Source organism: Urocampus carinirostris, chromosome 6, assembly GCF_059441175.1.
Source record: "Urocampus carinirostris isolate Australia breed hairy pipefish chromosome 6, RoL_Ucar_1.0, whole genome shotgun sequence".
Classification (NCBI taxonomy): Eukaryota; Metazoa; Chordata; class Actinopteri; order Syngnathiformes; family Syngnathidae; genus Urocampus; species Urocampus carinirostris.
Window position 1 is genome coordinate 11,528,785 of NC_142354.1, and position 26,078 is coordinate 11,554,862.

At 39.6% G+C, this 26,078-nt stretch overlaps 1 protein-coding gene across 1 annotated transcript in view; it reads right to left on the reverse strand.

Moving 5' to 3' along the window:
• Positions 1-25,872, reverse strand: part of LOC148363816 (vitamin D3 receptor B) — a 55,191-nt gene extending 29,319 nt beyond the window's left edge. Inside the window, exons 1-3 of the mRNA XM_088337875.1 lie at positions 25,794-25,872; positions 25,108-25,181; positions 51-198 (exon numbers count right to left, since the gene is read on the reverse strand). Coding sequence (XP_088194001.1) covers positions 51-196 — 146 coding nt within the window. The 5' untranslated portion in view covers positions 197-198; positions 25,108-25,181; positions 25,794-25,872. The remainder of the gene's footprint in view (positions 1-50; positions 199-25,107; positions 25,182-25,793) is intronic.
• Between the last annotated feature and the right edge of the window lie 206 nt (positions 25,873-26,078).

Below are 26,078 nucleotides of genomic sequence, written 5' to 3' on the forward strand. Positions count from 1 at the left end.
TAATGGATGGATGGATTTATGTCGGCAACGTCAAATCATGGTTTGTGTACCTGAAAAAGCCCTTGCAGCCTTCGCAGGTCATGGCGTTGAAGTGAAATCCGGTGGCTTTATCGCCGCAAACGCCGCAAATGCGAGGCACATTCCTGTCAAACTCGTCGGGGGCCAGGGTGGACGTACTCACAACGGTGGGCTCCATTACTGAAAGCAAAGAGAACAAGGAGAAAGTTTGATTATCTGTTGTTGCAAAAAAAAGGATTGCCCTAATAGCAGATATTTTTTTCCCATTTGAAGTATATACTTTGAAATGTTTCTATATTTTTCAATGTTTTTTTAAGTTTATTAAGAAAGAAAAATAGACACAAAAAAAATTACTGTAAATTCCAGACCGACTTTAGAAATATTCCTTTGTGAAAGTTTTTTTCTATATAGGGGCGCACAAGATTAAATAACTACAATAAGAGCGAGGTTTACATTTAAAGAAACCACACAGAAAAGCAGAATTGTATAAAAAATATTTCATAGACCATGAATATGAGAAAATCATGTTTCACAATTAAAATTCATTGATTCATTCATAAAGGGTTACTCTATGTTGAAGTTTTAATTATGCATTTACAATTTTAATTACCCTTATTTTCTGTAAGACGCACTTTAGTTCAACGTTTTTTTAATGTAAATTGATTAACATATTAAACATTGAGTTGAATAAAATACATATCTAAATAACCTTTTATATTCATTTTTATCTTTTTTATTTTAGTAAATGTAAAATATTACTTGAATATTATTACAGAATTTTTTTTTTTTTCATCTTCTCATCTCATTAGCTACACCGCTTCTCCTCAGTAGGGTCGCGGGGGTGCTGGAGCCCATCCCAGCAATCATCGGGCAGTGGGCAGGGGACACCCTCAACTGGTTGCCAGCCAATCGCAGGGCACACGGGGACAGACAACTCATTTGCTCAGTCACACCTAGGGACGATTTGGACCGGCCAATTCACCTGAAATGCATGTTTTTGGAACGTGGGAGGAAACCGGAGTGCCCGGAGGAAACCCACGCAAACACGGGGAGAACATACAAACTCCGCACAGGAAGTCTGGAGCTGGATTTGAACCCATGACAGGTTCCCATGATATGAACTTTTTTTTTTTTTTTCATCTTATTTTACTAAAATTCATTCAGAAATTAGCTATTTAAGAATATATATATATATATATATATATATATATATATATATATATATATATGTGTGTGTGTGTGTGTGTGTGTGTATTGTATGGATGTATGTATAAATATGTATCTGTAGGTATATCTTCCTCAATTTTCCTTTAACTTGTTTTTAGTGAAATAAACCGTTCCTTTGAATGAATATTATTATTGAATTAAAGTGTTTTATTTCATCAAGAGAAAAAAAATGGCAAAAACATGAAGAATTGTTTAGGGTTTTGTTTTAACTTGTTTTTGTTATGTAAATAAAGGGGAATGTATGTCTATTGATTAGTATATCAAATGTATAGGTATTGTTCAATAAAAAATATATGTTGATACAACTTGTTTATTATGGCAAATAATTTGCACATTTTTCATATTTTTCTAATTTCCTAAAACTTGCTTCTTCGTAAAAGCAAAATATATTTTAAATGGATATTATTATCGACTTTAACTATTTCTAAATAGTAAAACAGATTTCATTTTACTATTCAAACAGTGAAAAGGACTGTACAACATTATTTCTCAATTACTAGGAATAAAGTATTTTTCGTATTTCATTTTATAATTCAATAGCCTAGATGGTAAGGCGCCCGCTTTGAGACTGGGAGGTTCGGGTTCGCGCCCCGGCCGAGTCATTCCTAAGACTTAAAAAGTGGTCGGCGGCGCCCTCTCTTGGCTGCGGCTGCATCGGGTCAGGTGCAATCGACATTTCGTTCTGTGTACATTGTTACACAGAATGACAATACAAGGAAATTATTATTATTATTATTATTATTATTATAAGCTGATGTGGCTGCCTGGTCATCCTTGAAGGGGGATTACTTCATGTGCGGTTCCATCTCAAGATTTCTTCTTTTACCTCATATAAGGTTTTTGAGTTTTTCCTTGCCCTCGTGTAAGTTTTAAATCAGGGGATTGTGTCATAATAGTCCGTGGTTTGCAATAATCTGAAGTCTGTGCAGCCCTTTGAGACTCCTTGTGATAAAGGGCAAAACAAATAAAAATCACTTGACTTGATGTAGCAGAAACACAGTAGATCATTTCGATAATTTTGAGAAAATCATCATTTTAAGTTTGTTTTATTTTAGTATATCAACAAGTAAAGTGGAAGGTGAGTGCACCCAAGGACGAAGCAGTAACAGCTAACGATTACAATAGTGGCTAGCGGCATGAGTGGCTCGAGAAGGAAACTGCAGGAAAAAAAGTTGAAGATGCTTGAATGATGGAAGATCACATGCAAGCCCTTAGGGGCCATTTGCGGTAAGTGGACAAGCTACCTTTACAAAAAGGTCATTCGGGCTAGAGTAGTAGTAAGATGGTAGCCAAACAGGTCATTCTCTTCAAGTTGTGTAAAATCCTTAGCCTAAAACTGTATTGATGAGATAGTGTATTTGTTTTATTTCAATAAACAAAGTATTTTGACCTCACTAGGAGTCACTATAAAACACACACCAAAGCTTCGGCGTTTTCTTTGCCCAGGAAAGGATCAAGCGCAATGTGCAACAAGTGAAAAAATTCCCACAGGACTCTAAAAATGCATGCTACATTTGTTTGCCCTGAGCGCTTGAGCATCTATTTCAGTAAATAGCCTTGTGAAGAGGACAAAAAGGCATGTCACCACGAGGCCAGCATCCTCAAAAACAAACACGCACTGTCCTGCCCACAAAGCGCCCTTCTTACTATTTTCTTTGCTTCCACTGCAGAGCGAAAGTGGGACAGATGGCGCGAGGAAGTGGACAGTCAAGGGAAAGGAGTGAAACCAAACCAGATAAAAACCCGGACGAAAAGTCGCTAACATAACACAACCGGGGGGCCTGGTAAGGAGTCAGGTGAATATTTCAAATGCTTCCTCCGATTGCTTCAATAATACATTTTTATCCCAGGGGTGTCTAATTTTGTTGTTTTACAACGTTGATGTCAATGACAATTCATTCGTCCTTATGCCTCAACTCTAAAAAAAACGAAATGTTAGTTATGTCCGTCTAAATACCGTGACTTGTTCTCAAAAACTGCTCTGAACATTGACAAATGTAATATCACCCAGAGTGACTCAGTCAAAAATGTAGGTATCATATTTGACCCCAATGTGTACTTTCAAACACACGTTAAGGGCCCGGTCACACATCCGTTTGCGCCTGTATCGCGGGTAAAATTTTGCGTTTTTTTTTTTGCCCGTGGTTGCCCGCGATGGAAAATGCGCAAAATTGGCCAACCCGCTGTTCATCGGTGGTATGCCCGCAAAACAGACGCCGGCGACTGTTCCGCTTCCTCATCGCGTCATTTCCGCGTCATTTTCTCGTGTGGACCACGGGTATAAAAGCTGCCGAGCCGGCGTTATGCCGAGAAATGCATCCTTGCCGAGATTTGCATCCCCTCGCTACTACAACCACTTTTACCTCATTTTATCTCACTTTTAGGGAATTTAATGGCGAACATATAACCAAAACCACTTCGTCTTGCATTTGTTGGGAATGTAATACAATTTAAACCATTCCGTCTTTGTATTTGTTGTGAATGTAATCGAACGGTAATGCACGCCGTATACAAATCACTTTTGAGCAGGTAACATGTTTATTTTGCCTTTTTCTATTCAAATCGCTCGTATTGAAACTGTTATGCACTCTACCATAAAGCTTATTTCTGCAAAATAAGCTTTACGGTAGAGTGTATAACAGTTCTCAAAAGTGATTTATATACGGTGTGCATTACCGTTCGATTACGTTCACAACAAAAACAAAGACGGGATGGTTTATGTTGTATTACATTCCCAACAAATGAAAGACGAAGTGGATTTGTTTATATGTTTGCCATTACATTCCCTAAAAGTGAGATAAAACGAGGTAAAAGTGGTTGTAGTAGCGAGGGAATGCAAATCTCGGCAGGGATGCATTTCTCGGCATAACACCGGGCTGTAGAAATCATAACCACTCAAGACACAGTACCGTGAAGATTAAGATTTCAAGCTATGGCACCGAAGAAGCCAATATGTTAATATTGTTATAGTTTTTCATTTTTATTTTATTATCTTGTTATGAAATGAAAAGAAATGTCAAGAAATAAAAATGGATTAAGACGAGGTCACTACGCTGACGGGGATCCATGTTCACCCCCTTGACGTCTCGAGCACAACTGACGTGTGCTCGGCAAATCGTGCTGTATATACGCGGAGAAAGGCGTTTGACCGTCACACGCGTAACACGCTAATTTCACGTAATAACACCGCGATACAGGCGCAGAACATGCTATGACCGTGCTCCACCCACGATTACCCGCTGAAATTTCGCGTCCTACCCACGTGTAACAACGCCCTGGCCGCGGCCAGAGCACGTCGTTCCGCGTCATTTCCGCGTCATTACCTCTTGTGCCGCCCGCAGTTAACACGTGGTCTAAAGTTTTGAGCAGCGCAAAACTTTTTCGCGCGGCCAACCGCGTGTGAATTTCCGACCGCGAGTAAAGCACTGCTGTATCTGGTCTGTATGGCGATCTCAAAGCGTCCTACAGCGTCTGCTTCACAGGCAGAAATTTCTGGCCGTGATTCAGACGCAAACGGCTGTGTGACCGGGCCCTAAGAATATTAGGAGAACAGCTTTCTTCCATCTTTGCGACATTGCTAAAATTCGCCCTATGCTGTCCCAGTCGGATGCGGAGATTATAATGCATGCGTTTGTAACTTCCTGTCTCGATTACTGTAATGTACTACCTCATATTGAACAAAATCAGGCATTTTTCAATTGCTTTTTGTGTTTATTAAGACAGAAAAGTACACAAAAAACGACTGTATATTCCAGACTGACTTTAGAAATATTCCTTAGTGAAAGTTATTTTCTATATATATATTTTTTTTGATTGTAGCTAACCTGCATTGGCTCCCTGTTAGCTTAAGATGTGATTTTAAGGTTCTGTTGGTAGTATACAAAATCATGCATGGACTTGCTCCCTTACATCTTTCAGATTTAATTTCCCCCTATGTTCCGGTCAGGAGCCTTTGCTCTGAAAATGCTGGTAACTCGTGATCCCAAGAGCCAAGAAGAAATCTGCAGGTTCGAGAGCGTTCTCCATTTGGGCCCCGGTGCTGTGGAATTTCTGAGATTCGATTTGCAACCTCAGTGGAATTGTTGAAATCTAGGTTTAAAACACACTTCTATTCTATAGCATATGAATAACCTATATTTTATGTTGACAATATCTGTGTATTATTTGTTATTGCAAAATCCACTGCAGCCTGGTCATGCTGGAAGGGGGATGACCTCATGTGGGGTCCCTTCTCAAGGTTTCTTTATTTTCCTCATGTTGAGGTTTTTGAGTTTTTCCTTTGCCCTTATGTGGGTTTTAGATCAGGGGACAGTGTCATAATAGTCTGTGGTTTGCAATCATCAATGGTCTGTACAGCCCTTTGAGACTCCTTGTGATTAAGCGTCAAACAAATAAACAAGACTTGACTAGAATTATATTTTATATTTTCTTCATTTTTGTAAAAATCATCCCCAATGCGTGATTACTAACTATATTTTTAGAGATACTCTGCTTAGGACGCACCATGTCAATTGGTGCCCCGACGACCCAAGCGGTTAAGGGATCCGTGAACTGTGAACATTTTTCTCAATACTAAAATGAAGCTTGCTTGATTACGCTTCGATTTTTGTAATTTTTTTTAACAGAAAGTACGTATTCCGTATTTTTCTCTGAACTGAAGTAGTAATCAATGGAAGCTTTTTCGTATTTGCGAGCTTTTGCAGAGCATTGAAACTGTGACCGGTCACATGGCCTTCAATAAACCTGGTTATAACAGTGACACGGAGCGGCCGCTTTTGTTTTTCCGACGTGACGGCGTGAAAAGATGACTTTAACATCTCTGCAACGTGGCCGATTGTATTACTGCTTCTGTCGACCTTTGCTCACAAAACTTGGCGGCTGAGAGAAAAACAGCACGCGTTAAAAGTGTGTCCAAAAAAAGAGAGTCGGAAAGTCCAGCACTTTGCTAAAAGGACAGAACGGAATTTGTTTCGACACATTAGACTTGCTGTATAATTAGAAAGTCAGATTTTGTGTTTCTTTCCCATTTAGTGACCTGAGCTCATGTTTTTAGGTGGATTTCTTTTCCATCAACAGCTTGTCAGGATTTTGTCATTCCTGTTTCTGTCTGGTGTTTTTATCTTTATATATATATATATATATATATATATATATATATTATATATATATATATATACATATACAGGGTTCCAACAGCTTAAGCAAAGTCAAATTCAAGACTTTGTAAGACATAAAAAAAAAATTATGACCAGCCCTTACACGTTGGTGTAATTTAAAAGAAAAATACATTGACCAATCTGAGCATGAGTAAAAAAATGCAGTTTTAGGGGAACCAGTATTTTTGCCAATCTTCAGACATTTTATGGGCCCCAAATTACAACAAACTCAATGACAACAGCATTTTCACGTATATAGCCATCAGTGGCAGTGAATGGTAATTTATCTTGTCTAGTTTTAAACAAATGTTTTTATTGAGATTTAATTGTTTCAATTTCTGTTTTAAAATTTAAAGTGAATTTAACTTTAAATGGTAAATAGTCTACATTCTAAGCTTTAAGATATTCCAGGGTTTCTGCGGACCCCTGAAAAGTCTTAAAAGACATTCGATTCATTATTCTAAAAATAAGGCCGTAATTGGCATTAAAATGTCTTAAATCCAATTTTCAAAAGTCTTAAAAATGTGTACATATTAGTAAGATTTATATTTGTAAAACAAAAATTTAGTAACATGTATCTATCGTCTTTTTTGAAAAATTCACCGATTTACTTTTGTGGCAACACGCGTGACCACAATAACGGAACTATCAAAACGGTGATGTGGTTTCAGTCGGACGCAGGTTTTAGATCTACCCACAATACACATAGCAACTTGGGACGGAAACGTTTACTAGAGACTGTGTTATCAGTGTAAATAAGTGTACATTTAAAGTGAAATGTGTACAAGGCACCATGTATTGTGTGCAAGAAATATTTGTGATTTTTTTTGTTTCGTTTCGATTGTGGTTTTTCTGTCGATTTGGTCTTAAATCTGATTTCAAAAGGGCCGTTGCTTGCCATTTGGGTGCCCTAAGCACAAATGCTTTAGGTCCTTACAATTTGGTTGTATTCTGGTGTTTAATGTGTGATAAATACTTGATTAAACGACAATCAAACTCAGTTTTGTTCCCAGTACTTTCTTCTTTTTTTTTTTTACACGCGCACTTGTTTTGGTATTAAAGGCGGTCGCATGAGACTCGCATCTAATAGGCCAGTACGTTGTAGCGGTCGCATCCAATAGGCCAGTGCGCCACATGAGCAGACAAAAAAAAATTGAACCAAGGAGAGTGCGCCCTTTAAAACAGTGCGCCAAATGGGTGTGGAAATAATATTGAGCGTTTATATTTTAACATTGACTACCGGCATAAGCTTCATCTCGTTTTTTCTTGTTTTTTCTTTTCTCCCCTCCCAACTCTTCTTGCCGTTTCGAGGCCATGTTCGCACGGGTGTTCACCAAATTGCCAATGAGGTATAATCAAACATACCCCTAGGAGGGGAGAGGGGCACCATGAGACTGGAGATAGGCCGGGGTGCAAAGCAGAGCACACCCTTTCCTGGAAAATCTGGTTTATGCTGCTTTTTTATTGTTTAAACATATTAGCGCATATTATTAACACTTTTAACACTTTACACAGTTTTTTTCACGACCCTGATTACTTATGGTGCCCTTCTGACCACTTTATGCCTACGCAGTGCGCGTTACGTGCGTTTGCGGGGCTACGGCCCTGCGAAAGCCATTAAAAGAAAGTCATAAAAAGTTTTGAATTTAACTTGACTTAAGCTGCAGGAACTCTGTATTAAAAAAAAACAGAGTAAATATTTCACCTCCACGAGTCATAAATCCAATCTGATGCTCGATATCCCTGAAGAATGAGCGATATTCGTCGTCCGCTTGTATTGAAAGAGCGTCTAAATAATACATCAGGTTATTAGAGCAGATCCGTTCTTGTTCCAGTTTTGGGAACACAATGGCAACTGTGAGCAGTGTTTTCGACGATCGGCGGCATCAATCACACTTGAGTTGTTTCGTAAAAAGGTATCCAATGAATTCATTGTACATGTGAGCTGTGTTCCCATAGAATTTTGTGTAACCTTGGGGAATGAACAGTCTAGGCGGGTCCGGGGGCATATCCTAGATTTTAAATTCAAACTTGATCTTGTGCAGTTTTGAGGAATATCGATCTAGAATCTAGATTCTAGATCTATGATGAATTTGTGCTATAAATGAACTGCGTATGAAAGGCAATGACACTGCATATTTTATATATATATATATATATATATATATATAAGAAACCTAAAAGTTATTCTGATTAACTTTGCATTTTTATATTTAAATACAAAAATATTATTACATACTCAACAATACAAGTTTATAAGACTCTGGCGAAACAAATTAAACCATGGTAGCACGTCTGATCCTTCTTATGGATGGAAAACACTATACGAGTGTATGTTTATCACTATAATACACGAATTTTGACCAATAGCAAGTCGCTTTAGGACTTTTCATGCCATCAAAATTTAACTCTTCCCTCTATGACATGGTTATTACCGTATGTTGAATAGGATTCTTTATATTAATTTTATCCCCCCAAAAAATGTTGAAAAGACTTTACATGAGAAAAATGTTAAATTGATTATTTTTGCGTTTGTTTTTTTTCCAGCATTTTTTCACCCGAAAAGAATATTTAAAATGATCTAAATATTAGGTTCCTGACACAAATAGCCAGTTATATTATCAATGTTTTTCCTTTTAAACTTTATTTTCATACAATTTTGATACGGTATACTGTACTTATTACCTTTTGCGGAACAAAAGACACACTCAACAATTGCAAATTTTCTAAGGATTTTCTTTTACCGTAAAGAGGAAAATACCTGTGTTACAGCAAAGTATTAAAGCCATTCATTTTACTTAAATAATTCCTTAAATCAAACATTGGCGTTTAAAAAGAATACAATTTTAAATCAAGAAAACAAAATAATTATTTTTCTTTGACTAAGAAAGCAAAAATCAAATGTGGTAAATTAAGATTTTATTTATATTTGGTGGTTCACCAGAAACAGGAGATGGCAGAAGTAAGGGTGTCAATGAAACTATAGTTCCATTAAAAAGCATACTATTTAAAACGAACAACGTGATCCACCAGTATAACGACACTATTATTATTTTCCAGTGCAAGACCATTCGGAACAAGAGCAAATCAAGAATCCGCATCACGAGCTCTGCAAAGCTCAACCCGTTGTTGCGGCGACAACAAACAATAGCGTCATAAAAGGGAAAGAATTATACAACGAGTCAAGTGGAGCGCCACATGATGAGCGCAAGCCGGCGTAAATACACCACTGTCGGAACATTTCTGACTCGGGTTCACTACCGACTCGACGTCAAGCGCTCTCCACGTTGACGGAACGTCCTCTTCTTCACAAAACAACGATCAGAGTGCGCCATTGATTTTGTAGCGCTCACCTAAGGGGAACCCTTCTGTGCCAAATACGAGCAAATATTTCCAGTGCTGAGTGTCCTGAAAAACTAGCGACAAATATTTATCGTTAATGTTTCCAACTAGTTTGTTTTGGCACTCAGATCCAACATTTTAAAAGGGAGCATGTCACCTTTGACCGTTAGATGTCACTGGATTGTGAAGTGAGACAAAAAATAAGTGCAACAAAGCACAAGGGAGAATATAAACTAAGTACTGAATGGAATTGATCCCCTCTTATGCGATCCCTTCTCAAGGTTTCTTCATTATTCTCATGTTAAAGTTTTTGAGTTTTTCCTTGCCCTCATGTGGGTTTTAGATCAGGGGATGGTGTCATAATACCTATGAGACTCCTTTTGATTAAGGGCTATACAAATAAATATGACTTGAATTGATATCAAGGTTGTGAAACATTGTATGCAACGAGATACGAGTTTAAAGACAGAAAGATAAAAAGACTATCAGGATAAAAGGCAGAGAAAGAAGAAAATATTTACAACATGATCCGGGTGCGTTGGCCAAGAGAGGGATGGGCGCCACCAGGATGTACTTGCCCAATACACAACACAGGAAATGGAGCCCCTACGACCCTAGTGGTCCCCACACAGCCATGATGGAGGTGCTGTATCTGAGTCGGATCAGGAGGCTTCTCCTGCTACTGGTATCCATGGAAAGCAACATTTTCTGTTTCATGTATGGTGGAAAACCCCCACCCCAATAAACAGCCTGGAGAGGGCTGGGCGCTGCTAGGTTGTACTTGCCCAAGACACAACACAGGAAATGGTGCCTCTACCACCCTAGTTGTTAAAAGATCTCCACACCCATGATGAAGGTGCTGTATCTGAGTCACATCAAGAGGCTTCTCCTGATACTGGTATCCATGGAAAGCAGTATTATGTGTTTCATGTAGGGGAGCAAACCCCTACCCCAATAACAGCCTGGAGAGGGATGGGCGCCGCCAGGTTGTACTTGCCCCAAGTCACACCACAAGAAGTGATGCTCGCCACACCCTCAATAGTTAAGAGATCAGTGAACCTTAGAGACTGGCTTATGTTGCAATACTGAATGAGAAAGAATATATTTCTTCATTGGGTTAGCAAAAAATACACGCTAAATCCGGGCCGGGGACTATCGGAACAGAATAGATCATTTTCTTGACATCATGATCTTGTTTAAATTGGAGTTCGGGTGATAGCATCAGCTGCTAAATCATTGCTAGATGATCTAGCAAAGCTAGCCACCAAAGCAATGATATTAGCTCATTTAGTTAGCAAATGGGTTAGCAGAAACATGCACAGGTACTGTCAGAACACAATAGGTACGATTTTGCAAAGTCCTTCACGATTTAACATCGCCGTCCCTCCCGAAAAGTGAGGGCAAGCGAGAAGCGCTACGCAGCGACGGTGACCAGACACGACGCCAAAAGAAAAGAAAAAAAACGTCTGTTTTAAAAATCATGAAAAGCGGGCTAAATATACACACGTTCATGGGACACTTGAATTACAAGCTAAATATAAAAAGTGTTTCATCCCGACTAGCTGTCCATCTTGGGAAGCATCCAGGGGAAAAAGTGATTTACTTTATTCTACTTTTCTTAAACTATCTGTCGACAGGAACTCTATTAGGAGAAAACGTGTATCGCCGTCCTGAAAGCATATTGGTTACGTTCGGGTTTTGTAAGATGAAGCTTGGCGGCGTGGCCGCCCGTCATTTTCGGTAAGTTTCTGCCTCTTGCTTTCTCGGGCCAAGCGTGCTAAACATGTTTTATGTCTTTGATGCCGGTTATAAAACACTACTTCACAATGTGGCCCCAGAATAAAATCTCAAATTTTTTTTCAGTTATTTGGGAGATTTAAAGTTAAATTTATATATTCATCTTTTATTCAAGCACATTGTTGCTGCTAATGTCAATGCACTCATTTTGATTCCCATGCAACAATACAGTATAACCTTTTCAATAATACTCATCTACCCTGATATCTTTAACAACATGTTTATTCTGGAGTGCCGCATTTAATTATGCTGTAAACAATGTACACTGGGTTATCAATGACAGAAAAGACAATTCTATACTTAATATAATTAATAACTTATTCACTGACAATTAATTATAGTCCAGTCCAAAATCGTACATCAAACCTGTATTTTTCAATCGACATATAAAACTCTTTAGAGAAAATAACCTATCATGATTACTCATTAATTTCACCTGTGCCCGCTCATTTGGGGCCAGCCGCTGTGGGATATCTGATTGGCTCCCTGTCCCTTATTAAGCCCAGTCTAGTCACTTTCTGTTTGTCAGTCCGTCTGCGAACTTCTGTTGATACAAGGCAAGCCTTGTTTGACCCTGACTCCCACCTGTCCCGTTTTTGCTCCCATTTGTCTCCGGCTACGACCGTTTTTTGATCACGACCACGCCTGCTTTCCGGTCCCGGCTTACGACGCGTTTTTGGTCCCAACTACGTCTGCTCTCCGGTCCCGGCTCACGACCCATTTCTGACCCCGACCAAGTTTTTGCTCTCCTGTCCCGGTTATGGACCTGTTCTTCCGTCCCTGCCATCGCGGATCACAATGCGATTGCAAGAACGACTTGCGTCCCGCGTCCAGCGAGCACCGGATCGTGGGCGCAGCCCTCCCTCTTCCTATATCTCAATAAAATTGAGAGAAAACGTTACGCGATCGGGTCTACCCTGTGTGCTGGTCGTGACATAACCAACTTCAATTAAGGGTTTGCAATTAATCGAATGACTTTAATTGCTCTCCGATATCGGTTTTGATAGTCATTACTAATCAAGAATATTAATGTTACCAGAAATGGTATAACAAAATGTCTTAATTGTACGAGAAAAGTAACAAAGATTTAGTAAAACACACAGTTTACCGTTTTTTTAAAGGCAATAAAACAAAAACACAAAAAATAAAACAATAACCACCTGCTAAATTTCAGTATTTCCCGTGTACAGTCAGTGAAACACAACAAATGAAATCACAAACTAGACCACGCATGTCAAACAGGCGGCCCGCGGGCCAGATTAGGCCCACTCAGGGATTGAATCCGGCCCGCACGACAACACTCAGAGAAGCGCAAGAAAAAAACAAGCTGCAGGTTTAAATATGTCAACTTGATGTTGCCAAAGCCAGGTGCCTCGAACAAAGACACTGTACTGTACTTTATTTCTTTCTCTCTCTCTTTTCCACCCCTTTTCTCCCACTCTCTGTCTCTGTCCCTTTCACTCTCTGTGTCTCTTTTTCTCTTCCTTTGTTGCTCTTTGTTTCTTTCTCTCTATGAGTCTTTTTAAGTTCTTTGGCTCTAACTTCCTTTTTTCCTTTTATCTCTTTTCTCTTTCTCTCTTCATACCCTTCGCGCTTTCTTTTCTCTTTTCTCTCCTTCTGTCTTTTTATTTCTCTGTGGATTTCTTTCTTCCTCTCCCTTTCTTTTTCCCCTCTCTCACGACTTTTTATCTCTTTTGTTTCTCACGCTTTCCCTCTCTCTCTTTCTTTGTCCTGCCCTCTCTCATTTTCCCTCCCTCTTTCTCTTATTTTTTATGTCTCTTTTTCTTTCTCTTTAATCTACTAGTCTGGCCCCGACAGAATGTTTGTTCTATTGTGTGGCCCCCAAGTTAAAATGAGTTTGACACCCCTGAACTAGACAAAACAAAAGCAAATCTTTGTTATCGATATTGATACTAGGTACCAAGACCGCTTCCCATCTCTCTCCAAAAAAAGCTTTTATTCTTAATTTAATAAATTACGATCCCAAGAATACAATATTTCTCCTTTTTGTAATTACTGATTTAGAAATGGTCGTGACAGAGTAAATGATAAGCCATTGTGGAGGGTTATAATACCTTAATAAATAAAAAATATTCTTTCAGATACCCACAAAAAAACGCTCAATTTCTAAATAAGCCTTTTCGCCATGTTATCCGGCCATAATGAAATACAGTAATGTCATCAAATTTGTATTAATATTTGCATCAAGAAATAGTTAAAAGAGGAATTTAAGCAAGTTACTCATGAGAATCTGAAATCTGAAATGATCTGCATTTATATAGCGCTTTTCAAGTCAATGACGGGTATGAACATTTACTTGCTAAAACGTATTAAGGACTATCGAACTCGGCAGGCTATATTAAATAATTGAACGACTCACTCTGAGTGGCAGCAAGTCTGTCACGTGTTAATAAAACATAAAAAATGAGATTCATAAATTACTGGATTTTTAGATTCCCTTCTTTTTGAACACTCGCCTTTGCACAATTGTATTGTTTTTTTGATTATTTTTTTCTTTTTTTCAATCATTTTGCAACAAACATCACATCACAGAATGAACAAATCACCTGAAAAGAAAAAAGGGATGACTGCTTGAAGCCAAAGGCTTATTAGAGACCTGTCCCCAAAATAACCATTTTACAGTAACGGAGAAATAATTATTTTCACATTATTCTCTTCCTTACTTTCTAACAACAATATAATGTGTCAAACCTGTGAGTCAAAACATTTTCTTAAAATTGTAAAGTTTGAAGTGGGATTGGACGTGCACGAAGAGTGAGCCACCAGCGACCGGCAATGTATTGTACTTCTTTGATATATAGGGACTGAGACAAAGCTTTAAGACACATATGCCATCATATACTAATAATTTGGCTTGACTCTCCTCCCCAAAAATGATAATTGAATTGATTTTATTTTATATATTCTGAGAAATCATAAATCCATGAACTGACTAACCGATGTCCAGGAAAACTGATCGATCTGAAGGATCAACCCTAACCAACCCACTTTAATTTTTATGGCGTGCTAAAAAATTTACTTTGGCATTCCTGCACAGGAGACCAAGCTATGGCACAGACATGAACAATGTACAGGAAAAGCAATAGATCTGAAGGATTTCGCACAGGCCCCACCCGCCAACTTTCATTGAGGAAAGGGATATTTTTAAATAAATACGTACAAATGAATTGTAACTAGAAAATAATAATTTAAGATAAAACGATATGATATGGAAGACCTCATCAGTAAAATGCCATGTTGCAAAACAATAATCTATCTATCTATCTACCTTGGTCATATCCCTCAAGACGGGTGACCGACAGCAAGAAACAACAGCAGACAAAAACAAGGAAAAGAAATAGGGAAAAAGTAGCAAAAAACACGAAAAAAAAATTGACCATGGCCAAACCAAATGCCCAAACAAGTTAGGCACCTCAGCACCCAGGTTGGTCATGCTCTCATCCCTCCAGATGAAACGGGACACAAGTAAGCGGCCATGTCACTCAGGTAAGGGTGACACAACACACTTTTTTGTTCAACAGCAGGGCCTGACAGCTTTCGCTGGTTTACCCCAGCCGCATCATACGGGTGCCCTGCCCATCCCTTAGAACACATCTAAACATCCCATTATCCTTTCACAACACCTCTCCACTCATTCCTATCACCAAAACAATAATACAAATCCATAACATTTAAAAGTTGCTTTTTATGACACTCAAGCTTCAACCCATAAAAGAAAACACACTACACTAAAGTAAATAACAATTAAAATAATGGCAAAATAATATACTGTATAAAGTATTAAATAATATGCTATGCTTTATGATGAAGTATGAATGTTAACTCATATTTTCAAGAATAGTAGGTACATACTTAATAATGACACTCTATTTGAAATATGAATAGCCATATTACATAATTGTCAGTTATATGGTATGCATTTTGGCACTCCTGGGCTTCCTTAGAGAACCCTGAACAGAAATGCATTGAGCTCTTCAAAATACATGCAGAGGGGAGAGGGGTAAACGTGGTATATTCTAAAAAGAAAAATAGAAAATTCTGGCATCGGAGCCCAAGAATGTCGACAGCTTGGCGACCACATCCGAACGCTAAGACGCTTCAAAGGCGGCGGCCCCCATCCGGACTTAAACGAGTGAAAGTGGACCGTAAATCTGCAGAACCCGCCCAAGCGACTCGAGATTTGGGATTCAAAATATCCGAACGTGAGGAAGTGGCGGAGAAAGACGGGAGGAAAACATAGGTTGAGATGTTTTGGCGCATACCTCGGGCGGGTCAGCGCGAGTCCAGAGGATACATAACACGTTCGATCGGGGAGAACGCAGTCAGGGGGAGTGTAATGGAAACGTGCACGCGGACTTAAAGTTGAGCGGGTGTAACGGCCTGGGCGACAAAAGCCAATATTTACAACGATGAAAGTGAATGTTTCCGATGTCTCTGGGGAGAGCGACTCGCCCGGTCCTGTCCCCTTTCTCTGTTCTGCGGGTCTAAGCAAGCGCCCCCCCCCCACCGTGGGCAAGACTGTGTTACGGCAGCAGTAACAGCACATGACAAGGTGACCTGTGCCCCACACGGGACGGGCTGAACTGGGGGAGGCGGGGCAGGGGTCCCGTGTCCTATGCTACGGTCTATCGCTCCCCTAGTCAGGCCCCGCAGCTGGCCAAGGAAAGGACAAGAGAGGGACTGAGCGAGGTAGAAAGAAAGAGGTATAGTGAGCTAGAGAAGAAAAGTCAGCCTGAGAAAGTAGTGAAGAAAGGTAACGAGTGAGAAGTAGAGGGAGGCGACAAGAGGTAAATGGAATAATGGCAAAAAGAGTAAGTGTCGGATAGAGGGACAAAGGTAGAAAGGGAGCGACAAAGAGATAAAGAGCGCAAGAGAAAGAAAATAGATAGAGGTAGATAGATTTAAAGAAAAGTAGAGCAATAGCGAGAGAGAGAGAGAACTGTAGAAAGATAGGAAGGATAAAAGTGTTAGAAAGAGAACGGCTGAGAGAGCAAAGTAGGAAAGGATAGAGTCAGAGAGAGAGTTAAAAAGGTGGAGAGGAAGAAAAAAGGATAGAGAGGTAGAAAAAGAGATGGAGTGAGAAAAAGGTAAAAAGAGTGAGAGAAACAACTACATAGAGGTGTAAGGAGAGAGAGAAACAGAGAAAGAAACATATGAACAAATCAAAAGTCAGGAAGTTGATGTAAACATGTATAAAAAGAGGGATACAGAGAGAGGGGGGATAGAATAGAAGTAAAAAAAGAGGTAGAACAGCTGAGATGTAAACAGGGAAAGAAAGGTACAGAGCGAAGGGTAAAAGGAGGTTTAGGTAAAGAGATGTAAACTGAGAGATAATGGTACAAAGAGAAGGTTGGGTAAAGATATGTAGAGTGAGGAGGATGTGGAGAAAGAGTTAGAAAGACAAAAGGTCCAAGATGGAGATGTGAAGAGAGAAAGAGAGAAAGAGAGAGAGAGAGAGAGAGAGAGAGAGAGAGAGAGAGAGAGAAAGAGAGAAAGAGAAAGAGAGAAAGAGAGAGAGAGAAAGAGAGAGACAGAGAGAGTTGAGGTTAACAGATGTAGGGAGGGAGGAAAAGAAAGGTCGAGAGAGCAAAGTATGAACAAGGAGAGGTCGATAGAGGTAAGGAAAGCTAGAGAGGGACAGAAAAAAAGGTAGAAAGTGAGAGAGAGGTTGAGGGTAACAAGAGGTAGAGAGAGGTACAAAGAGGTGAAGAGAAGTAGAAAGAGAGGTTGTGTTAACGAGAGGGAGAGAAGGTTGGAGGAAGAGAAAGAGGTAGCGACTAAAACGCAGAAAAATAGGTAGACAGAGAGCGGAAAAGATGAAGTAAGAAAAGGTAAGAAAGTGAGAGAGAGAGATCAAGAAATTTCCATAGCGCTAGCTAAACAGAGCTAGAGACAGGTAGTGAGAGAGAGAGGGGGGTAGCAATAGAGGGCGAGTGAGAGGAAGAGAGAGCGAGGGAGAGAGAGAGAGAGACCCGGTGGCCTGCCCCTTGTGCTGGGCCCCTTGCTGGACTCTAAAGAGGGAGAAAGAAGGCCGAGAGTCCTGTTTATGTCTGTGCTGAATTTGACAGGGAATGCGCCTTCTCAAGCACGAGCGCTCCAGCAGGAAGCCACCAACCGACGCAAGGCCGCCCACCAACAGGTGGCGCTCCAAACACTTTTGCAAAAACGTCTCGGGGACAAAATGCCAAAAGCCGATTTTCTGGGAGGAAAAAAAATCGGCAAAATGTATCAACATTAAAGAAATACAATATTATTATTTAAAAATGAAAAAAAAAAGAAAACATCTCCGAGTATTTTAATTCCAACAGGTTACTTTAGTTTGACTTTTACTCTCAAATGCCGACATTTTTTTTGCTCGTTTTTACTTTGAAATCGGAATCCTGATTCCAAGGGCCATCCATTATCTGCTCTGCTTATCCTCAGTAGGGTCACGGGGGTGCTGGAGCCCATCACAGCTGTCCTCGGGCAGTGGGCAGGGGACACCCGGGACTTAGAGGAAACCTATGCAAGCAGGGGGAGAACATGCAAACTCCTTAAAAGGAGGATTCGATCCCGAGACCTCAGAACTATAACACGGACGCGTGACCACTCATCCGTCGTGCCACCCCTTCAAAGAGCTTTCCCCTTCTCTCTCGCTTTCCCCTTTTCTCTCTCTCCGCTTTCCTCTCCTTCTCGTTTTAAATTTTCTTTGGATTTCTTTCTTTACCTTTCTTTCACTATTTCTCTTTTTGTTTATTTTGTTTCTCACGTTCTCTCCCTCTCTCTTTCTCCCTTTCCTTGTGCCTCACGCTCTCTTTTTCTCTCCCTTTCTTTCCCTTGTTTCTTTCTTTTTCTCCTCAATCAGCCCCCCGAGAGAATGTTTGTTCTATCGAGTTAAAATGAGTTTGACACCCCCGGTATGAAGAAAGGCAAAGAGATATGTGAAGATTCTTCTTCTTCTTCTTCTTCTAAGATGTAGTAAACAGAAAGAGATGTAAATAAAGGTCACTGGCTCTTGACAAGAGACAGGCCCACGGGGCAAATCCGAAAAACAGAAATCTGGTCAAATAAATAGTTAACAGCGTGGCACTCCAAATATGACCTCCACCAAGCGATTGTCCTAGCCAAGCGAGGACCCGCCGACATCGGCGTGAACTTCGCACTTCATTAGGCGCAAAACGGCGAGCCCGCATACGAATCACGTACATGCGAGCGCCTCTTAAAGCACAACGGCCCCTTTCTCTAAACGAAACATGTGAGGAGGAAGCCGACAATTACTAGAGTCATGGGGGGGGGGTATGGATAACTAATGGACTGCGCCGTAATGGCCGCATCTCCATAAACAACAGCCTGCTGCCTTTAATCAAGCTAAAAGAACCATTGCGGGATTTCTACGCTTGTTAATTTACCCTATGCCCCTTCGCTCTGAAAATGCTGGTCTACTAGTGATCCCAAGAGCCAAGAAGAAATCTACAGGTTCGAGAGCGTTCTCCATTCGGGCCCTGGTGCTGTGGAATGCTCTTTCCCCTGAGATTTGATCTGCGACCTCTGCGGAACTGTTGAAATCAAGGCTTAAAACACACTACTATTCCATAGTTTATGAATTAACTATATTTTACGTTGACAATATCTGTGTATTATTTGTTATTGCAACATCCTTTGCAGCCTGGTCATCCTGGAAGGATGATTCCCTCATCGGCGGTCCCTTCTCAAGGTTTCTTCATTTTCCTCATGCTGACGTTTTTGAGTTTTTCCTTGCCCTCACGTGGGTTTTAGATCAGGGGATGGTGTCATAATAGTCTGTGATTTGCAATAATCTGTGGTCTGTGCAGCCCTTTGAGACTCTTTGTGATTGAGGGCGTCACAAATCAAGTCATGTTTATTTGTATAGCCCTTAACAACAAAGAGCATAGTTTCTGAGCTCTCCGATCTTCTCTCAGGAGTAGTTGAGTCGTTTCCTTTATATAAAGGCTCTATTCGACTCACTCATGAATGAGTTTAATGCTACCCTGGCTAGTGTTCTGCATTCAGTAGCGCCCATACGACTTAAATGACGACCTAAAAGACGCACGCCTTGTTTTATTGATGAAAATAGATCACTTAAACAAGACTGCAGGAAATCTGAAAGAAAATGTCACGCTGGTGTGACAGCTTGTTAAAGTATAAAGCAGTCCTTGCCTCTGCAAAATCAGCCTATTTTTCAAAGGTGATTGCGGCACAAAAGAATAACTCCAAAATCTTTTTCGACATTGTAGCATCGCTAACGAGGCAACCGATTATCCCGGATGGTTCTACCCATTCAGCCCATTACTTTATGGTCTCCTTTGATAAGAAGATTCAACGCATACGGGAAGAGATTTCTAAAGACAATGTTAATACGTCATATATTAAAGAGCTGAAATCTATAGATGCGCGACATGGTGGCTGTCCAGGGAATTTTTCCCAATTTAGTGATTTGTCACCCGATAATCTTAAACAGGTGGTGAATACGGCCAAACCGACTACTTGCCTGTTTGACCCGCTTCCTGGTTCACTAAATAAAGGTCTTTTTGGGGTCCTTGGACCTGCAGTTCTAAACATGACTTGACTTACAAGCAAAACAGAAAGATTCGATACACAATCTGATTCCAATAACGGGGGATGTGGTTTTCTTCCAAGCTGATATCGGAAATGTATCAACGGAAGGAAGGATACTGTATTTATTTGTGTATAACGTGCATTTTTTATTACCTTAACGCCACAATTGGTAATACTTGACCACCAGATGGCACTGTGTTGTCTGGTACAAGCGAGGGCCAGTGATAAACAGTGAAGCGTGGCAGCAGGATGACGGACAAACATGGCGGCGACTTGAATGTGGATCAAAATTTCTCAATCTCATTTTTATGAAAATTAAGATTGGTATGAGAATATACTTAAACGCATGTATGAACATCTTTTTGCCTATAAATATGGCAAGGTACTTGATTATTGGCTTTGTTTGTGTATGCATAAATGCTTTATGAAAACCATATTTCCCATTATATTTCCTATTTATTTTAATCATTTTATATTTGATTCTTTATTGTATTGTTTGTTTGGTTACCCTGGAAGGGGGAAAACCTCATGTGCGGTCCTTTCTAAATGTTTCTTTATTTTCCTCATGTTGAAATTTTTGAGTTTTTCCTTGCCCCCATGTAGGTTTTAGATCAGCGGATGGTGTCATAAAAGTCTGTAGTCTCTAATAGTCTGTGGTTTGTGCAGCCTTTTGAGACTCCTTCTGATTTAAGGGCATGCAAATGAACTTGACTATTCAAATCAGTTTTTTTACTGGATGGATCAAGTTTTTTTACTGCATGAAAGTTGTTCGTACCTCTAGGTGGCATTGAATATTACACACTGTCCCTTTGAATAGAACTCAATATTTGGGTGCGTGTCATACATAGGGTTTAGTAGCTTAGTGTTGTGACAAAGAGTATATAGGAGTATATTATCGTATTTGTGCATGATTAACCATTTGAAAAATAGAGCTGAAAAAGAATCGCAAAGCGTTGGATACAATGGGAATCGGACCTTGGTCTCGAGAGTGTGAGCGCCAAGTCATAACCACTACTTCACCAGTGATATCGCAATAAATGATTGCAAACATGGCCGCACGTATTTGTCACTTATAATGCCGAGTTGAAATTGTATATAGATTTTTAATCAAAAATGAGGAGTGCATGTTTCCATGAGTGTGCTGAGTAAGAATCAGTGGCCTAAAGAAACAGTGTGTAATACGTCACCACTAGAGGTCGTTGTAGTTTAGAATGGCACTAAAAAGTTGCATTAAAAAAAAAACACTACAAAAGCCTGAAAGATACTTCACAAAATTCAGAAGCCCACTTCCGTGTTTTTTTACTTTACAGGCACAAAAGCTGGCGACAACTAAAGACTGCGTGCACCCGGAGCATCTGAGAAGAGCTAATAGCTGGAGTTGTTCAGAGCTGGTGTACGTCGCTGGCTTTATCGGCTAGTGCAAAACGCTACTAAGAAGACCAGAAAATCACTGCAAGATCAAACATTGAGTGTCTCAATCAAATAACGTGTTTATTTGCAGTGGAAACAGACAAAGCAGGAGTAGCTAAAAATAACAAAAGCGGCAAACAGCGAGCATGAGTGGCTAAAGATGAAAACAGTGGAAACAAGTGGAAGATGCTTGAAGGACAAGACTCGGTGAGCGTCACAATACAGGGCTTAGCTGTCAAAGGTAAGCGGCTGTTGAATGCAAAATTTTGTTTGCCATTTTGTTGCTATAATAAATCGACCCGGTGATAAGTGAGTTAAAAACAACCAGAAAATTGAAGACAAGAATATCACAAATCTGACCTTGATAATAACGGGAACACATTTGTTTTTGTGTCTTTGATTTATGAGGTTATGTACGCGACGTTCTCGGAACATCATAAAAAAAGACGTCCATTATCAACTATAAATAATTGCGTTCCATAAAATACAATCAAATGACGACTAACTTAATTGTGTTTTACGAGCTGTAAGTCAGGTAAAGAAAAAACAACCACGGTAGAATAAAAACATAAGTCACACAGGAGTGGAAGTCATATTGTTTGCCTTTATGGTATATCATACTAATATTTTATTCCTGCAGTCCAAATTAATAAAATTGGATGATTTAGTAAACATTTTCACTACACAACTGCTATTTAAGGTAAAAAAAAAAAAAACAGTGCCAACAAACATCCATAAATCATTCATTCGAAAGAGGGAAATTATCATTTAAGGGGCTGTCATAAATTCATAATCCCAAAGGTGAGAACAACCAGGAAAAGTATGTGTGTGTCTGTGTGTGGAGTCAAACTTTGGAGCAATAGACGAGATCAAACAATGTCCAACTATTTACTTGTTCAAATTTAAATACAAAAAAACATTACTGGCGGAATACAGAGATGAAGAAAATGGGGTATGAGTGATACGAGAGATTTGGAATAGTGAGTCTAGAACTATTGGTTAACTTTGCTGTTATTGTTGCTATTGTTATATCATAACTGTTATTATTAATATTATTACTATTGTTGTTATTATCATTGGTGTATTTAAAAGGGAAGATGAAGGGGTAGGGAATATAAGCATCTGCTTCTTACTTTTCGAACATATTATGTAACATTATTTTTTTGTTGAGTTATTGTTTTTGTTCGTTTTTTTATTTTAATGTTCGAAATACATTCATTCATTCATTCATTTTGGGGTTATGTAATGATGGAATGGAATTTTTAAAAAAGAATACTTTACGCATAGAATAGGAAATCGGGAATTTTCAGCATTAGGGAAGAAAAAAACGACTGCACCAGTTTTCAGTGTTATAGAAGACTATGCTAGTTTTGGCCTTTGTTTTTAGTGTAGAAGAAGACTCCGTTAGTTTTCTTCGTAAAAGACTATTATAGTTTTGGCTTGGAAGAAAATCACATTCATTATCAGCGAAGACCACTACGCTAGTTTCTGGTGGGGAACACTGTGTTAATTTCTGGTGTATAGGAAGAAAACGCCAGTTTCTGTGTAGAAAACAGGTACACAAGTTTTAGGCCAAGAAGAACACTACGCTAGTTTTTGGTATAAATAAAGACCAGTTTTCGGAATAAAAGAAAACTACGCTAGTTTTTGGTGGGGGACATTATGCTAATTTCTGGTATATAGAAAGAAAACACCAGTTTGTGTGTAGAAAACATGTACAAAGGTTTTAGGCCATGAAGAACACTACGCTGGTTTTTGGTAAACACAAAGACCAGTTTTCGGAATAAAAGAAAACTACGCTAGTTTTTGGTGCGAAGGAAGACAACTATAGTTTGGAAATCAAAGAAGATTATGCTACTTTGGCCAGAGCAAGATGACGTTATTTTACGGCATTGAAAAAGATGGTTCTGGCTATCCAGTCAGAATAAGACTATGCTATTTTGGCACTGAAAATCACTATGCTAATTTTCAGAATTTAATAAAACTATGCTAGTTTAAGTGGATAAATTGATTCTAAAAGACTACTCTCGTTTTCAGTATGAAATAAAACAATGCTAATTTTAGCTAAAAATGACTACGCAAGATTTCGGTGTAGAATAAGATATTAACGCAAGAATGCATGACTTTACAAACTGTCAACATTGGCGCAGATTACTCGAGCTTTCCACGCAGATTAAAAGTAGTTTTAGAATGAATACTGTCTTTGTTGTCCTTTATGACAACGTAGTCAAGTCACATTTTATGTGATGTCCTTAATCCCAAAATGTCTCAAAGGACTGCAAAGGTGACAATGACACCATCCCCTGATCTTAAACTGACATGCGGGAAAGGAAAAACTCAAAAACATCAGTCAAGTCATGTTTATTTGTGACACCCTTAATCACAAAGAGTCTCAAAGGGCTGCACAGACCACAGATTATTATGACACCATCCCCTGATCTAAAAACTACATGAGGGCAAGGAAAAACTCAAAAACCTCAACATGAGGAAAATGAAGAAACCTTGAGAAGGGATCGCATATGACGTAATCCCACTTCCAGGATGACCAGGCTGCAATAGATTTAGCGTTGGGTAAACATTGTTTACAACGAGATTATACATCATAAAGAGTAAGATTTAGCTAGTTTTCGGTATAGAAGAAGTCCTGTGTGCAAAGTATGAGTAAATTAGGCTACATTTCTATGTGCAAAAACTTGAAGACTGAATTCCCAGTTATTTTCCATCCCTCTCTTGCAAATTAGACGAGTAGAACATGAGAAGGATTTTTTTCACTTTTGAGAGTTTTACTTTGGGATACATAGGTCTTTTCAATTAAATTATCATGTCATATATATATTTAGTGCTATTATCATTGCTAGTTCTACCAAACCTTCGTCCATTTACAGTTATCAAATTCACTAATTTGATGTATGAAATATGATATGATATATGAAAGCATTGAATCATATTAAAGGGACTAGGTTTCGCTGTATTGTATTGTGTAACTGAAAAACGAGTGCTAAAAAGCACAAGGAAGAACATATGACTACGGAGCCTTGGATTACCTCACGTGCGGTCCCTTCTCAAGGTTTCTTCAATTTCCTCATGTTGAGGTTTTTGAGTTTTTCCTTGCCCTCATGTAGGTTTTAGATCAGGGGATTGTGTCATAATAATGTGTAGTCTATGCAGCCCTTTGAGACTCTTTGTGATTAAGGGTGTCACAAACATGACTTGACTACCCGTAGTTTTCTTTTATTCCAAAAAATGGTCTTTATGTATACCAAAAACTAGTGTAGTGTTCTTCATGGCCTATAACTTTTGTACCTCTTTAAAATCAGTCAGCAAAAAGTTGGACTTTATGTTGCTTTTGTAAAAAGGAATTATTGGAAACACGCCTGCCTTGATCATCAAACAAGAACTATTTCTTCCTATGTCAATTTTATTCGGCTTCTTCTTGCTCCTTGATAGAATCGAGGAAATAGTTCGGAATTGCTCTTCCCGGAATGATCCTTTTCACAGCCAAATAAAAACAAACACATCTTTAGGCACCGCTGCATTTTGTGCGAGCAGCTTCAGCTTATGTGTGATCGAAATGGCTCACCTGAGGATTTGGCATGCCCTTGAACACTGGCTGAGACTTGAAAGCTTTCCTCCGTTTATCCCAAGATGTTAATCCTGTTCCATAGAAAAGCAAAAAGGCATGTGGCAAGTGAGTGAAGGGGGCCCCAACCCTCGGACCCGACCTGCAATTTCCGTTTACGTAACGCCACATTTATTAGCAACACAAACACACACAAAAAACAGCGATCGCCGCACGGTCGATACTGTTGTTACTTGCGCAACGTGATCGATACATCGACGAGCTTATAAAATAAACACGATCTGTAGTGAGGATTCTCCCCACTAACATAAGTCATAGTTGGACTTTTGCACGTCGCTGTTGTGCAACGCGAGTTTTCGTACCTAAACAGTTCGCGTCAACTTTCACCCCATTAAGACCGGAGTGGCGTTTGATCTCTGCGCGCCGTCGTTCAAAGCCGCTCCTTTTAACCACAGAACCTTTTGCATTCGTTTGTTTTTGATTTTATTCATTAAGGCAGAGATCGCAAACACGCGCTGCTTGTGGCTAGCGCCGTTAGCAAAGGCTGCCTTGAACCCTTGAACGCAACACAACTTCGGGCGGCTTTGTTGCGCGGAAAACGGGTCAAAAACCGAAACTGAGCGCTTTCCAAGCGGTGTTAATAAACCTAAAACATTCTAACACTCGTCAAATAAAGTCACACTTACTGTAATACGGCGACATATATCCTCGTCTCGTCAGTTACCAGATAGATGGCCATTACTTTTTGTTATGCACCGCCTCCTCTTCGGAGCCTCTACGGGAAAGAGGGATTTCCGTCCCGCCTACTTAGTCAGACATAGCCAATCATATGCGAGCTCAACGGGTCAGCCCTGATCTGGTTGGTGACACGCCTGTAAAGTAGCGTGCTGATGTGCTCGTCTCGACGTCCGTCGCAGTAAAGCCCCGCCCTCGAAATAGGGGTGTGTCGTGACGTCAGAGGTAACGAAGAG